General features: G+C 40.9%; 1 protein-coding gene across 7 annotated transcripts in view; it reads left to right on the forward strand.

Moving 5' to 3' along the window:
- The window catches only part of LOC109637860 (connector enhancer of kinase suppressor of ras 2), a 56,336-nt gene that overhangs the window by 11,246 nt on the left and 28,400 nt on the right, over positions 1–16,690 (forward strand). For all 7 annotated transcript variants that reach the window (XM_069531760.1, XM_069531755.1, XM_069531754.1 and 4 more), the window contains exons 2-8: positions 1,320–1,483; positions 8,089–8,291; positions 8,714–8,801; positions 9,992–10,033; positions 14,881–15,000; positions 16,039–16,098; positions 16,241–16,309. In XM_069531760.1, coding sequence (XP_069387861.1) covers positions 1,320–1,483; positions 8,089–8,291; positions 8,714–8,801; positions 9,992–10,033; positions 14,881–15,000; positions 16,039–16,098; positions 16,241–16,309 — 746 coding nt within the window. The remainder of the gene's footprint in view (positions 1–1,319; positions 1,484–8,088; positions 8,292–8,713; positions 8,802–9,991; positions 10,034–14,880; positions 15,001–16,038; positions 16,099–16,240; positions 16,310–16,690) is intronic.

Here is a 16,690-nt window from a genome sequence, read left to right on the forward strand (position 1 = left end):
ATTGGTCCGGGTCCAGATAGGATGCCATCTGGGTCCGGATAAGTTTTATGGAACCATGTTCTAGTATCATCAACCAGATTTAATATACGAACATGAAAACAAACCACCACATGCACCTTCTTGTTTTAGTTTTCACGGACTTCATGTACAAACTTGATATCATGCATGCGATAATCGTACACTGTCATTTGTAAGACACACACTAACATGTGGGATATGTGGGTTTGTCCATTGGGAATGTGTTTCATTAAGTGATTTTCTCTAGTATTGCTGTAGTGCGGAGCCTCTTACCGATGTGTTGGATGTAAAATTGCTCTGTTGTGCAGTATGTAACAGATTGTCTGACCATGTCACTCAGAGCAACAGTAGACTTATATTTTGTCCCATGGCATAGCAAGATGCCTCTCGCTCATTCTGTAGCAAGTGTGTGTGTGTGTGGCGACTGTGTTAAGGTGCTACCACACTGTCTGCTCTCTGTCAGCATTGCTTCCCTTGGGCATCAGTGTTTTCCTCACAGCTCCACTCGTCTTTAACAACATGGCTCCACAGAGGTGTCAGGACCCTGAATAACAACAGCAGTTGTAATTGTATTTGTGTGTGTGATTGTGTCTGAAATGTGTGCATTCACAGAGGGACAGAGTGTGCTGTTTGTTTTTCTCGTGGCTCTGTGTGCGCGTGTGTTGTGTGCATGGATTTGCTTCCTCTCATGCGTATTTTTTGCTGTGTGTGTGCTCATTTTCGAGCAGGCTTGTTCATTAGGTCTGTAGGGAGGAGTGCTTTCTGCTGACTTTGTTTGGTTCAAAGCCTGAGGCTCTTACTGATCAATAGTATCCCGGACCCACCACGTCTATGTGCAGCTGACTGGCTCTCTGCATGGCAGGCGGCCACGGCTTAACAGCAGAAAAGTCGTACATCAATATTGCTTACATCTTTCTAGGTATATTTCGGACACACCCTTAATCAATCATGAATGTGCATGAAATTCAGCCTCTTCACTCTGCATACTCTGAAAACATGAAATAAAATTACATTGCTTGTATCCCCCTGCAGGAGAAGTCATTACAGCGTGGTGGTAGTTTGTGTGTTTCTCTGGCTTTAGGCACACAAAAAGGAAACCATTTACATGTGTAAAAAATACATTTCTTTTTTGTTTGTATGTTCCTAGGGGGGCAAAAAGCCAGCTGAACTTTTCACAGATCACTAATGATTACAACATTTTGTCTTTTTTTGGCTGAGGCGGACCAGCAGGTCTCCTCCACACAGTGGTAATAGATATAAAAACATCAGCACGAGCTAATCTGCGTCTGTCTTCTGCTCAGGTCTGGATGACTGTCTCCAGCAGTACGTGAAGAGTTTTGAGCGGGAGCAGATGGGGGGCGAGCAGCTGCTGCACATCACCCACCAGGAGCTGGAGGAGCTGGGCGTCACCAGAATAGGACATCAGGAGCTCATCCTGGAAGCTGTCGACCTCCTCTGTGCCCTGGTTAGTCAGCTTCTGCTACTGACTCACATCATGTCTGTCAATGTGTGATGACTGCACAGTGCCGTATGACCGCCATGAGCCACACCTAAGGAAGCTCAAAACTGACTAAATGTTTTCCCAACAAGTCAAGAATATAGGCTAACTGATAGTTTTGATAGATAATGCTTATGTTAGAATTAACTTGCGAACATAGTTTGCATTACCTTGCTGGTTATAACTGCAAACAGTTAGCTTCTCCTATTTTAGCTTGCTATAGCCTACCTGAGATAAGTTTAAATTAATTTTTTTAAAGTCAAAAGCTTTTCTTAAATTAGAAGTTAAAGAAAAGGTTTGGTACTTTTTGCACTCAATTTGAATAACTAAACAAAGGAATTGTTTATTGATTTTAACGTATTTCTTTGTAGTGTAATTGATGCAAAAAGTGGATTTGGTCATTTATTTCAACTCTGATATATTTTGACACATGTATTTGCATTATTAATCAAGAGCACTTGCAGTCCAAAATGGAGGAGGCTAATTAGCTGCACCATCCACTTTTACTTAACCCTCCTCTCTCAGATATAAACTGCTCCACAGGAGGACTTGCAGATATTGGTTTCAACTCAATATTACAAATAAAATCTTTTGAAAAAACCAAGTCAATTTAATGTCCTGAACAGTAAACAGTACAAAACAGAGAATGTATAAGAGCGTATTGCATGTTGCTATCATGTTTTCTGCGAGCTGCTTCAAATAAAAAAAAATCTAGCTCTTGCCAAATGTATTTTGTATTTAGTAAATTAACGCTGCTGCTTGTCTTTGCACAATATTTGACATCTCAGAAAAGGCTATTAGCATCTTGTTTTTTCAGTGGAAAAACACGTACGATTAAAAATAAAGTATTTAGTGGTATTGGTGCCGAAACTGTTTAGCCATAAGTGTGTTTTATGCATCAGCAGATTACTGATTTAAAAATAGGCTATAATTTATGCTGTGTTGGTCAGAATAACATTAAAACCAAATTTGATTGAAACTTTCTTAAAAGTTGTTCTGTCATACAACCTCTGAGAAAATTCTCTTCTAGGCAGAAAGATGTATTTATTGGTTGTTGTTTATTTTCCTCCACCAGTTATTGATATTGACTTAAAAGATGGTGTGAAACATCCTCTATCATTTGGGCCTTGTGTTGTGTGCACTGCCTCGGTCACTGCTGACTGTATGTGCAGTGGCCCTGCTCAGGATTAGGGAATTAGGGAGAATTAGGTGCTACTCTCCCAGAGAGAGAAAGCGAGTGAGACGAAGCGCTAGTGAGAAACAGCAAGAGAGTGAGAGAGAGAGAGAGAGAGAGAGAGAGAGAGAGAGAGAGAGAGAGAGAGTTTGTAGAAAGAGTATGCAGGATGCACCTTATCTCCCAGGCACACATGGCTGGATTAGTTGGGGTTTGAATATGTGTGTGCGTGTATGCATGTGTGTGTGTGTGTGTGTGTGTGTGTATACATGCTTGTGTGTGTGCTAATCAGCACCTCTTCTCATTCAAATGTTACACCATGGGAATGAGTGTCCCAGAGCAACAATCACCATATGTCCTGGAACTGGACACACACACACACGTAGTTGTGCCAGGTAGACGAGATGAATCACCAAAGCTACCGCTGTGAGAAGGTTTAAGGGATAATACCAGTTTATTACAACTCAGGTCTGACTTTTCTGAGTTTCAGCTTTAATTCCTATCAGATTTGATAACACTGTATGTTAATTACTGAGATCAGGGAACACACTGACATCTGGGGGAGAAACATGAGCAGTCAAACAATCAGATTGGTTTTAAACAAAGCCCCAGGTTAGCCAAATTTATCACAAGCCATGACAGCTGTGGCTGGTATTGTTTTCACACTGTGTGTGTGTGTGTGTGTGTGTCTGTGTGTGTGTCCATGTCCTAGAGACACCTACTCTAGCAGTAACTACCAGAGAGACGGTTTTGAGTGGCAGATGTTTATATATCTGTTAACAGATTTTGTCTTACTGCAGTCACAAAATGGAAAATCAAAATAAAGGCAGAGTTTGAAGACAGATGAGGTCCGACCCATGAGTAGTGAATTCTGAGGTGATAAAGTAGTAATGACCACCAAGTTCTCATGGTCAGAATGTTAGATGACCTTGTGGCTGGTGTGATCCTATCACAAAAGAACTTAAAGCAGGCCTGTGAAAATATTACCCAAATATTGCTTGTTATAATACTCAATCAACTTCACAGTTCAATTTAAACCTATCCGGTAGCCGAGACGTCTCACACAACTGCATTAACGAACAAATAGGAATTCAAAACTGACAACACAACAGCAAAACCCACATAACGGAAACAGAATTGCAATGGAGGTGAGCGACATAGTATTGCAAGGACTTAATATTGACTTAATGCAGTCAAGTGAGCCGTCGTTTGTGATAGGTGTTACGGTACAGGTGCTTGAAGAGTCTTAAAAGGAAGCACAAACATTATTACTTAATCCTTTTTGGCTCGTGTCATTGTCAACATCCATTGTCTTCCGCTGTGTTTGTGTTTTAGCTTTTAGTTAAGTCTTGGCTTTTCCAGTTGTGTGGTTTTGCATCCGTGTTTTCCATGAATGCACTTTCTGAGATATCTCTGCCACCGCACATAGTTCACCCAGTGCAAAATTTTTGTTTTGCTTACCTGCAGTTGGCTGATGTGCAACCTTTCTGATTGTGCCACTTTTCTTGTCCCATTGGTATCTCTGTAAAATATTGACATACTGGACTTATCTCTGTTGAACCAGCAGACCCATGAGTATTTAGATTATAAAGGAAGATTCACTGTCGTCAGCAATATAAAAAAAATATAAACCATCATAAGGAAAGCAAAACCCTGATTACTTGGCTCAACCATTTTGATGCTGGTCGTCCTACAGTAAAAACCGTGGCGCTTCCATGGCTTTGGATCAATGCAACTGTCAAGTGCTGACTGAGCTTTACTGTAAATGTGGAAGTCCCCTCTTTTATGCCTATGCAATCAAGGATTTGCCCTGAGCATCTATGCTAAGTAGGTTTCTAAGTATGCAGTGAATTTTCTTCAAGATACTGTAAGAAAAGAGCGAAACATGAAATAACACAATGACGGCTTGTTCTAATATCCGAATTGAAAGAAACCCATGAATGGCACAGATCTCATTATATTTTAAGGGAAAGTTCACAGAAAATGAAATTACACTCATTATCTACTCACTGCTATGCCGATTGAGGGGTGGGTGAAGTGTTTGAGTCCACAAAACACTTTTGAAGTTTCAGGGGTAAACAGCATTGCAAGTACATAAATGGTGACCACTTCTTCATATGTAAAAAACAACAGAAGAAAATTCAATGGATGTGGGTCATCCAAGTGTCCATAAAGCTCAACATTTAAATTTGACAAAAAACAGCATCATTTACATCATGTTTTTACCCTTAATGTTCATTATTATCCTCCTAGCCTGGAGCCGCCTTCACGTTCGCACACACAAGCTCTTGCCCAAGCGCTGCGAGACGAGCGTATCGCGAGAACTGCAGTAACTGCAACCCCGGAGGATAACAGCTGACATTTAGGTCAAAAACATGTTGTAAATGAGTTGAATTTAAATGTCGCGGCTTACGGACACTTGGATGACACCACTGAAGTGGAGGCATTTTTTCTGTTGTTTTTTTAAGTTTTGATGAAGTGGTCACCACTCAATATTATTGGATTAGAATGAATTTATCATAATTGTTTCTGCCACATACAGTGTATTAACATAAGGTTTGGAGCAAGTTTCTTTTCTTCTATCAAAACATCAGAAAATCATCAGCAAACCTGGTCAATTACTTTGTGTATCATATTTTTAAAGGTTGTTAAAGTAGTCGCTAAGACATATAATTATTTACTTTAGAGATCTTTTCATATCCTGAAGGTTGTATTTATTGTGAAATCTATCACACAAATATAATTTTTTTTCCAGCACCCTCTATGTCAGCTGATGAGGTTTAGTTTTAGTTGAGTCTAATACAACTCTCCATCTCCAATTTCTCAACCTTTCTTTTCTTCTTTTGTGGCGAAAGAGGAAATGAGGAACAGCATCATTCTCTCTTGAAACTGGACAAAGTTGAGATAAAGGTTAACTCACAGACAAACACATTCATATGAATTTACAGTTTCTAATAAATTTGATATTCATATGTTTTGGCCTTTAAAGAGCACCTGCAAGATATTCTGACTATTCACCAAAAGACCTCGAAAACAACTTCAGTCTTAACATTTTCTCAGAGCCCTTAAAATATCTTGGCATGATCATTAATAATAATTCGGTAGATTTATTATGTTGTAAGACCCAATTCCTCTTGTGACTCATGGCTTCCTGTCCTCCTCTAAGTCTTTCACACATGAGTCAGCTTTCTGTGTTTGTTCCTTTTCAATGCTACCCTGCGTGACTCCAAATTAAAATCCTGTTGGCCATAATTTATATATATTGTCCTTTTCATCCTCATTTGAACATCTGAGCTCATTAGACAGGACTCCTCAGATGAAAGCTGGAACGAAAGATGAATATTTTCCCGTTATTGTCTCGTCACGTCACTCAATGTATTTCCTTTGCCTCGAGACTCTTGTTTGATCTGATGGTGTGTGCATATACTTATATGTAATTTTAGTCTTTCTTTCTTTCCCCTGTTTTCTTTTATGACAGTATTTTCATGTTCTTCCTATCTGTCGATTTCTCAAGGGAAACACTTCATCAACAACCCTTTGTTTTAAACATCCATACAAAAATGGTCTTTACACGCACTTGATCAGTTTTTAAGCAGCATCCTCTAATAGATTTTGGATTTTTCTTGAAATCAAGGGGAACTTGTTTCATTTTTAATCTAGTGTTCAATTGTAGAAAATATTAGTTGTATAATTTAGTTTGGGTAAATATGAAAAGCCTGTGATAATATTTTAATATCCACTATATATCTGGGTTCAAAGGTAATAGTTTGCCGTTAAAGATAAAAGTGACACCCATGCAATCAATAATCTCTTGATTGATGGAGGTAATATAAATTCCCTTTAGTGGCCTCCAGAAGCTTAATTTTAACAACAGTGAATGTGAGTTTAATGTTGAATAATACTGATTAATATTTTACTTTTGAAACTTAAGGATGTAAAATAAATTGTTTTGTGGAGACAGTTCAAAAACGATCTTTGAGTGTAATTCTGTTGACAATAGTAGAGATATTAGCACAGAAGGAGAGACCACTCCACACATGGCTGCTATGGCAACTACATCGACATAAAGATGGAGTTGGGGGGGGGTTGTTGCTCTAATGGCATTGCCCTCTCACTGTATTGATTTGGCACACACAAGCGCACATATGCAGGCGCTGCTCAAATTATTTGTCAGTCTTTTTCCCTCTCTCTCTCTCCACACACACACAGCAAATAAGACAGTCGACACAGGGCATTATTCCCCGCTTCATCTCAGCAGTGCGTCGCCTGGAAAGAGCCGCATGCAGCTCTAGATCGAATCATAGGACAGCCTAATTACAGCTGTGAGAACATGTGCGCTCCAAGTTCATGTGTACATCTATGTTCACACAGAATACTGAAGATTAAACAGAACACAGTGTATGCATGACCCAGTTTCAGTGAGATGCATAGCTGGGTGCCATCTCCTCCTCTCTCTCCCTCTTGTCTTCTGCCTCTTTAGTTCCACAATTCCCTCATTTCTCTCTCCTTCGCTCTCCCCCCTCTCCCTCTTGCTCTCTGCTGCCACCACTGTGAAACCCTCTCTCCTTTGTAGTCGCTGTGGTCGTGACTGTGTAGAACAGATCTAGAGGCAGAGGAGGAATAGATACGTCTATCTCTGCCTGTGCATCTGACTATACAAGGGTATCTGTGTGTGTGTGTGTGTGTGTGTGTGTGTGTGTGTGTGTGTAGCCTTTGTGTCAGCAGGAATCAGGCTCTGTCAGGGAGGACATGACTGGAGGTGCTACTGGACACTGAGTGCAATGTGGCTCAGTGGGTCTCTGTGTGTGTGTGTGTGTGTGTGTGAGTGTGTGTGTGTGTGTGTGTGTTTTCTGTGCGTGCATGTGCGTGCAAAGAGTGGTTGTTTTATGAAAATGCTCGTGGTTATACAGAGCTAGTAATTTTAGATTCAGTTCATTCCACTGATTCAGATACTATTGATGCAGTTCCAGAAAACCTGTTCAATCATTATTTAAAATGATTTTTTAACAATGTTTACCTTCTAAAATATAAATTGATATGGTCTCACATTATTTTATCTGATTTAAAGTTTCTTTGTCAATATGCTAAAAGATTCTAACAAAAAACATTAACAGATGGAATCTGATCAATGGTTCAATATTCAATAGCTTGGACAAATTATTGTCTAAAAGTTTGGAGCTAAAGAGCCAGTAGGATTAGGCTCAGCACAAAGACTGGATGACAGGGTGATAGCCAGAGTTAATGCAATCATAGTTAAAAACAAAAGCTACAGGCACCTTTAAGAATGCAGAAATTAACACATTGTGTTGTGCTGGCGATCCTGTATCAGACGAATCCTGTAACTCAAAAAATAACTGTAATTCTGCATCTTATTTGAATCCTTCTGTTTGTCCTCCAGAACTACGGCCTGGAGACAGAGAACCTCCGGACGTTGTCCCACAAGCTGAACGCTTCGGCGAAGAACCTTCAGAACTTCATCCTGGGCAGGCGGAGGGGCGGACACTATGATGGACGAGCTTCCCGAAGGCTACCCAATGATTTCCTAACCTCAGTGGTGGATCTGATCGGAGCAGCCAAGAACCTTCTAGCCTGGCTTGACAGGTATGGAGTCACACATCTGTACTTAACATAAATCCAGACTTTTAATTAATGACTAATCCTCATCCAATATGGACGATCACAAAAATTAAATATCCAAACTCTACTGTACAACTACAACACTTTTTTCTTTACTTTACCTGGTCTTTCTGAGTTGTGCTCCTAGTATAAAACAGAATAAAGCACAAAGACTAGAATTATTGTAATCTCCCTCTGACACAATGATACAATAACACAACATGATATATACACAACATGAGAAAAGTTTGTATCATCACCTGTTCCTATTTTTGTGTGTCCAACATCCTCATCCAATGTGGATAAATAAAACAAATGTGATTTCCCATTCTGAGGAGCCTTTGATGAAAAACAAGAGCCAAATTTAGATTATAAGCAGTCAGATAATCTTTTTTTGTCTGTTTCAGGTCTCCATTTGCCAGTGTGACAGAGTATTCATTACTGAAGAACAACATCGTGCAGCTCTGCCTCGAATTAACTACAATTGTACAACAGGTGCTTACACACACATACAGCATCAAACACCCGTGATGCATGCATCATACACTCCATCGTGCCCAAGTTCATTACGCCCATCTAATAAAGGTCAGGGTTTGAAGTGAAAGGACCAGACTTAAGTAGGTTTGGATTGGAATTGTCAATATGGCTGCAGCTTGCTCTGGTGTGTAGCTCATTTCTATAGATTTGACTATGAGTGGAGCATATGTCCACTGCCACAGGCTATGTGTGGCATGGCTGAGGGGACGAGTGGCTCTCAGTAACATCCTCAGGCAGTGTATTCATTGACTCATTGACTCTCGTCCACTGCTTAACTTAGGGGCTCTGATGGAGAATGAACGAGGGGTCTCTTATCACTTCAATTCCTGTCCTCCTTCTACCCTCTCTCTCTAGCACACTCCCTCACGTTCATTTGCTACAGTAAGACACACATTTGCCAAAAAAAACAAAACTGGAGGTGCAAACACTCTAATACTGTAGAAATCTCATTGTTTGGATAGAAACTATGCCTGCTGTCCTGGACATCATCCATGTCCTCCCTGTAAGAGCCTGCTTAGAGTGTGTGTTGAGAGTGTGTTTGTGTGTGTGCCCAGAGTGAATCCTGGAGCTGAGCAGATAACACCCATCCCCTCTTACAAGAGCCATAGGAGAGCGAAGAGAAAGGGGCCACCGTAGGGCCACAATGGGCCAAATGAACTTGCGGCTGCCAAGGTGCAGCGAGACAGACAAAGAAGGCAGCACTGCCCGCACTAATGCATCAAACAGACAAATTAACTGCTCCCATGCACATCTGGCGGATTCAGCGGGCTGCTTTCCCAGGACTAGATTAACTATCAGCTATCGTTAAATAACAATCTGTCATGTTCAAATAATGTCATTTCTAAATCCTAAGGAGGCTTATGAATCTCCACACAGAAGAGTCACTCCAAAACTGGTCAATCCAATGTATTAGCCTGCCTGGATTCTAAAGTACCAGACATAATGTGGAGGGTTAGAAATAAAACAGCTGACTGCCAATGTTCTCCGGTGGAGAAGAAGTCATCCATCTCTTATTTCTCTTATTTCCTTCTTTCTGCATTGTTATATTTGGAGGAAGGAGATATTTGAGCCTCTGTGCGGATGTCCACATTGATGCGTTCTCCTTCTTATATATTCTTCTTCTTTCTCTTCATCTTCTCATTTTGCAGGATTGCACTGTGTACGAGACAGAGAATAAGATTCTCCACGTGGTAAGTTTCTGTTTTAAAATATCAAACTCTTTTTTGAAATATGAATACTTTTTGAATGTTTTTTTTATGACAGACAACGAGGATGAGATATACCCATGAAATGGCATCCATTAAATGGAGAGATAAAACAGCCAAGTGTATGCAGTATTTCATTTCCAAGATTTCAAAGTTCTACTACACAGAATCAAAGGTCTGATAAAAGGAGAGGTTCGACATTAGCGAAGGTAACTAGCAAGAGGATGGTTTCAATTTTCTCGCCTTAGCAAGAAAGCAAACCCAATGTAGAGCCATCCCTTCAGTGAAATCTTATCACTTCTGGTTGACATACTGGTTTTGTCATTTTGCTCTGTTAGCAGTTGCAATGATTTTGCCTGTGAAACAAAATGGCATGTGCTCAAAAACAAACTGAAGAAAAAGACAGCTGAACCCTTTGTGTGGCTGCCTGTGTCTGTTTGTGTTTTCTGCATGTGTGTGTGTGTGTGTGTGTGTGTGTGCATGTCAGAGTACTATGTGATTTTATAGGAATTTGCTGCACACGATTGTAACCGTCCAGCCTGAGGCCTTTTGCAAGCTTTATTTTATCGTGTGTGTGTGTGTGGAGAGCGCGTGCATGCATGTGTGACAGAGAACTGTCTGTGTCCACGTGTGAAAGCGAGTGAGCAGCTAGTGTCTGATCTGGGCTGACAGTTGGATTGGGACACTTCCTGCTGTCATTCAAGGTCAGGTGGAGAAAACCAAATAACATGATGGCAGGAGGAGTTCACGGTCAAATATTTGAGCATTTTATGCCGGGGAACATACTCAGATCAAATGTTGAGAAGTTTACATATATATGACACATTTCTGTCAACAAGACTAATCACGAGACTGAATTTCAGAGGTTGGTCTCTCCAAATTGTGATGCAGCCCCTGTCAGGATTATTCCCCCCGCAGTGATTTGGTTGCGAACAGCGGCTGTCATTTACTTCTGTTGTTAAAGGCCTGCTAATGAAACAGGACAGTGACATTGGGCTACTTTAAATAATTAGATGGCACACATGCACTCAGACAAACACACACACACACACACACACAAGCTTTATCCATCTGTGTACCTGTGCACATAATTATACATGTTTCCTGGAGAAGTACTTAAACCTAAATCATAATAACTACTTACACTTACCCTAAACAAATTCAACCCTTAATTTACCCCAACCTTAAATAAACCCTAGATGTACCCTAACTTTAGTCTACCTCTAGATTTACCCCAACTTTGATCTAATTTTAGGTTTACGCCAATTTTAAACATACCCCAGATTTATTCCAACTTTAATCTAACCTTATTTTTACTAAAATTTCAAACCATAAATATTTACCCCTAAATTGAATCTTACCTTAGATTCAGCCTAAATTTGATTTAACCTTCAAACATGTCCTCACTTAAAAATATACTTATTATGGAGACTTTCCTTTTGTCCACCTAAACTCAAACAGATTTAGGTCTCCACTACATGAGAAATACCTGGACCACACATGCACAGAGGCGCTTGCATGTGCCTGCACACACACACACACACACACACACACACACACACACACACACACACACACACACACGCACGCACACACACACACACACACACACACACACACACACACACACACACACATACACACTGGGTGCCAGACTAAAGGCTACACATGACTAAGTCTGTTATGTGTGGGAGGTTTATGTGTGAAATAGGGAGACAGCATGAAGGGAGAAAGGGAGAGTGGAAGGAGGAGGTGTTTGCTTTTAGATGCTGCTTCCTTTGTGATCGTATGCATTTTAGAAATTAATAAAGTGGAGGTGAAGTGACACAGCCACACATGGGACACACATGGCGATACAATAAATGCAGAACACAGAGTGATCTTTTATCTAGTTTACATAAGAACTGTAGTTGTTCTATGTCTGATGTGTCCCATGTGTCATCTTAATGATGGAGGAAGAAGAGGCAGATCCAGAAGATGGTGGTAATGCACATTAACGTTGGTTGTCAACCACCAATAAGCCTGAAAGAAGAAGAAGAAGAAAGAGCAAACGTTAGAAAGAACTATTGGAAGTTGCATCACACAACCACAACTATGTATATGGACATTTCCATTTGCTAAGCTAAACTAACCAACCACCATATTTACAGTACAGATGTAAGAGTGGCATCATTCACCTCTATGTAAACATGTCTATTTCTATATTATTCAGTAATGTGTTTATGGTTTGTGATCCATACAGACATTTATGTAAGAGCCTCTCAGCCACTGTGCCCCCAGTGTACATCCAACATGGGGTTCAGAGACCGTTTAATGCTCTGCTGTAGCTACTGTAGTGGTAGTTTGTACGTTCGTCAGCTTCTGCTCAATAATGCAAAACCTACTGCTATTCTGCTCTCCTCTAGACTACGGCCTGCAGCAATCAGATGGACAGGGACTACTGTGTGTGTGTGTGTGTGTGTGTGTGTGTGTGTGTGTGTGTGTGTGTGTGTGTGAGTGTGAGAAAGAGCGGTAGAGAGATGATGAAGAAGAGTGATAAGATATGAGCATGTGTGAGTCTGTGTGTCTGATGGAGCGTGAAGTGTATGTGAGTGTGTGTGTTTTTATGTGCATGCATGCATAAGGATGAGGAGTATTACATAAGACTGTCCTAGTTGTGTGTTTTCCCTTTCCCTTGTGTTCTCCCCCCTTTCCTCCTGGACTCTCCCTCCCACCTCCTTGCTTTTCTAGTTCCCTCCTCGCACTCCCCTTCTCCCTCTGTCTACCTCTGTTCGTCCTTCTCTGTGTCTCAGTTCATTTTTATACTTGCCACAGTGTGGGTACACTCATGCATGTGGAGACAAATCATTACGCAATTGTGCTTAGAGTGTGTGTTAGCATTTGAATGCGTGTGCAACAGAGAGAAGGTGTCAGTCCATGAGGAAGAAAGCGTGAGGTAAAATGAGAATGAGAGAGGTGGTGGATGTGGGGGATGGAGGGGGTTGTGTGCACCCAGAGCTTAATCCATTTGGCATTGTACTATGTCTGGCTTTCTGTTTCACTGCTTTCAAATCTCACGCCAGCCAGCCACATAAGTTAACTTCCCTATAATCTGCGCTCTGATTCTCCAGCAGGCTGTCTGATCAAGGCTGGGTGTGTCACAGCTGAGTTGAGAGTCTCCGCTCTGGTGATGGGCCTTTTCGTCTCTCGGCCTCGGTTTAATCCCAGGTCAAGACTATTAGTCTGATGATCAAAGCGGGGACACAAGCAGAGCCACAGCATTGTCACTCGCTGTAGTTTCCAGCTGGGTACTTCACATGCTACTTACAACTCTATTGGCTAGATTCAAAATACACTGCTCCTGTCCCCCCTCCCCTTTTTTGTTAATATTTTTTTTCTTCTCTTTTCAAATTAAAGCTCAAATTTTTGTTTGGTGTCACAGTTAACAGTTCTGGATATGCCATTACATAATGAGTACACTTTGACATAACAGTACTGAATAAACAGAAACAGGCAGCGGAACATTCAAATAACTGACCCAGAAAAGGATGGGGGTGTGGGCAGGTGTGTGTGTGTGTGTGTGTGTGTGTGTGTGTGTGTGTGTGTGTGTGTGTGTGTGTGTGTGGTCCAGCTCTAATTTATGTTGTGGGGACTTAAATCTGTCACATCATAGTGACTTGTCATCTTTATGTAGACAAAAATCAAGTTCCGAATGATTTCAAGGTGAAGATTTGGTTTAGGTTAAGGTTAGACTGAGGTTAAGGTTAGTTTAGAGGTGAGGATTAGGCAAGTATAACAATGGTTAAGGTTATAGAGTAAGTTTCTAGGAAATCAAAGTCAATGCAATTTCCCCTGAAGTCAAGGTTTGTGTGTGTGTGTGTGTGTGTGTGTGCGTGCGTGTGTGTGCATGTGTGAGTAGGTGCTTGCATGTAACATACTTGTGTGTCTTGAAGATCTCCTCTGGTTATTTCATAACTATAATCCGGTAATTGCTCATTAGGATTGAGATGAGAAGATTAGAATGTGCAGGGATCATCACTGTCATGCAGCTTGTGTGAATGATGAGAATATACTGTATGTACTCTTACATGCATGCCTGTTACATTCCAGCGTGTGTTGTGTGTTTGCATGCACGTATGCACTAAGTAGCGTAGCAGTGAGGCAGAATAACCAAGGTAACGGCCTCTGTAAAACCCACTGCAGTCAGTCAGCCAAGATTAGAAGGCAGAGATGTTGCGGATGATAAATTAACTTGCATGCGTGACCAAGCAGACAAACAACCAAGGTTTATTTAGAACAAAGGTAAGGTGAAGTCATGCTTTTCATTTGGCGTTTGTGCTTGGATACACTCGAATGCAGTAATATGTATTAGAAATGTAAGCGCAGTGTAAAAAGAAAAAAATATCACAACATAGAAAATCCATCCAGTCTGATTTAGTTTAGTTGATGTGATGGAAAAAATTGCCTCTATCTTCCAAAGGAAAAAATACAGATAACAACAAATGAGATCTGTGCTCTGTAATTTAGTTGTTAGAAAATGTCATCTGGGCACCTCGGGTTGTGTTTGGTATCAGCGGTGTGTTGTTCAGTCTGTGACGGTGTCTTGTGGGCATGCCCATGGACAGACTGTGACAGGAAACAGTTTGTGTGCTGGCGTGATGGAGGTGGCGATGTGGAACAGTCTGATGAAATGATTTCTGTTTCACCTCCTCCAGCTAGGTCACAGCATCCCCCGCGGACCAAAACCAATCTCAATAACTTTCTGCCTTTTTCTTTTTGTCGCTCTCTCTTGCTCTTTCTCTCTTTCTTTCTCTCTTTGCTTGTCTTTTTCCCTCTGCTGTCTTTACTTCCAGTGTAAGACCTTAGCAGGGATATGTGACCACATCATCTCTCTATCATCAGACTCTCTGGTCTCTCAGTCTGCCCATCTGGAGGTGGTCCACCTCACCAGCATCATGCCCAGTGAAGGCCTGGTAAGGTGGCACACAAACATTTACACCAAGGTTGTTTTGAAAGGTGCACATTTTTATTTTAAGAATCAATTAAATTACAAAGCTGATCATTTATATTGATGAACCTTCAAAGAATTACCACTCAGTTCTATTGTACATCTCAGATCTATGAGCATTTTAGGATTTTTTAAGCTCTGTCATTCTGTCAGTCACCATCAGTGGACTGACAGAATGACAAATGAATGCTAATATTGGTGAATGCCATCTGAATGTGTATATTAGCAACATTTTGCTATCAAAACAGCTTTCATATATAATTTGTTGTTTGTATATATTGCGTTTTCAGCTTCCACAGTCCACACTCAGCCAAGTCTCCTCAATGCACAGCACTAATAATGAAATATTCAAGGTGTGTGAATATGCACTGCCTGCCTTTTGCTGTCTTAGTTAATTATTTACTTTACCAGCTCAGAACTAGGGACTGGAATGTTTTCAGTTTTAAGTCTCAAGTCAAATCCAGTATTTAGTGAGTCAGGAGGTAAAATAAAGGAAAAATAACAAGAAATCTATGATTTGAAAATAGTGAAGACAGACACGAGGGGACACTGAATGGTTTGATGAGAATAATAACAATTATAACAATATACTAATAATCAAATTGCTCAGTTTTACACCTAATGGGAGCTTTGAGATCAAGGTGTTTGACAAATCCACTTCACCACCATCAGAAAAATGTTTGATATATCTTTCAGAAAAATGGTGTGAAATGATGTAATTGAGTTCAAGAAACTGAATCAGAGTTGTAGTCAAGGAGCATTGAAGCTGCTCTGGAGGCTCATGGTGGCCCATAACACTTCACCTTGATATTTCTTGAAAGTTGTCACTCTGTTAATCAATCCTTACCACTGTTGAGTAACGTTTCAAGTCCTTAGTTTTGTGACCTAGAGTCTCTGGCCCACACAGAAAGAGACACAGAAAGAGACACAGATGAAAAATAAAGATATCATGTAGTTCTAATTGTACTCTGTATAATACTGAATCCATCTGCTTGTGTTACAGGGGATGTATATCAAATCGACATATGACGGACTCCACGTCATCACCGGAACCACAGAGAATGTGAGTTTTTGTTTCAGTCAGTCGGAAGCTCGACACTCGACCGACCACAATTCAGGGTCTCAAATTTCCAATATGTCAATGAATGTACGAGTCAGCATCTCCTAAATGTGCTGCCATTGTCCTCAAATCTCTGCCTCTGCAGTCTCCAGCCGACCAGTGTAAGAAGATCCACGCAGGGGATGAGGTGATCCAAGTCAACCACCAGACAGTGGTGAGTTAAACAGCTGCCAGGAGTAACACCATTGTCATGGAGAATCACAGGAAATGTTCTCCATTCTGTGTTATGTTGAGGAACTGTCAAGGTACATGATGTCTGACTGCTACCACCACCACTGCCGCCGTGGTGCTTCCTGTCCTGGGCCTGTGTCAGTATGTAGGCTAATTAGGCCTTCGCTGTGGGAGCAGATTATAGAAACGATTGTGACAAGACCTTTGTTCCGTCCACCATGATTGTCAGCGAACTCTTTCTGGAATTTGTTTCCACTGTCGAAAAAGAAAACCCCTGAAGGAGGCGTCTGGTTTGAAATGTGAACTCATGTTCCACTTTCAGACTTGAATAAGTTGTGCTTCTTCCTTCAACTCGTCACATCAG

The sequence above is a fragment of the Paralichthys olivaceus genome, chromosome 9 (assembly GCF_024713975.1).
Source record: "Paralichthys olivaceus isolate ysfri-2021 chromosome 9, ASM2471397v2, whole genome shotgun sequence".
Lineage (NCBI taxonomy): Eukaryota > Metazoa > Chordata > Actinopteri > Pleuronectiformes > Paralichthyidae > Paralichthys > Paralichthys olivaceus.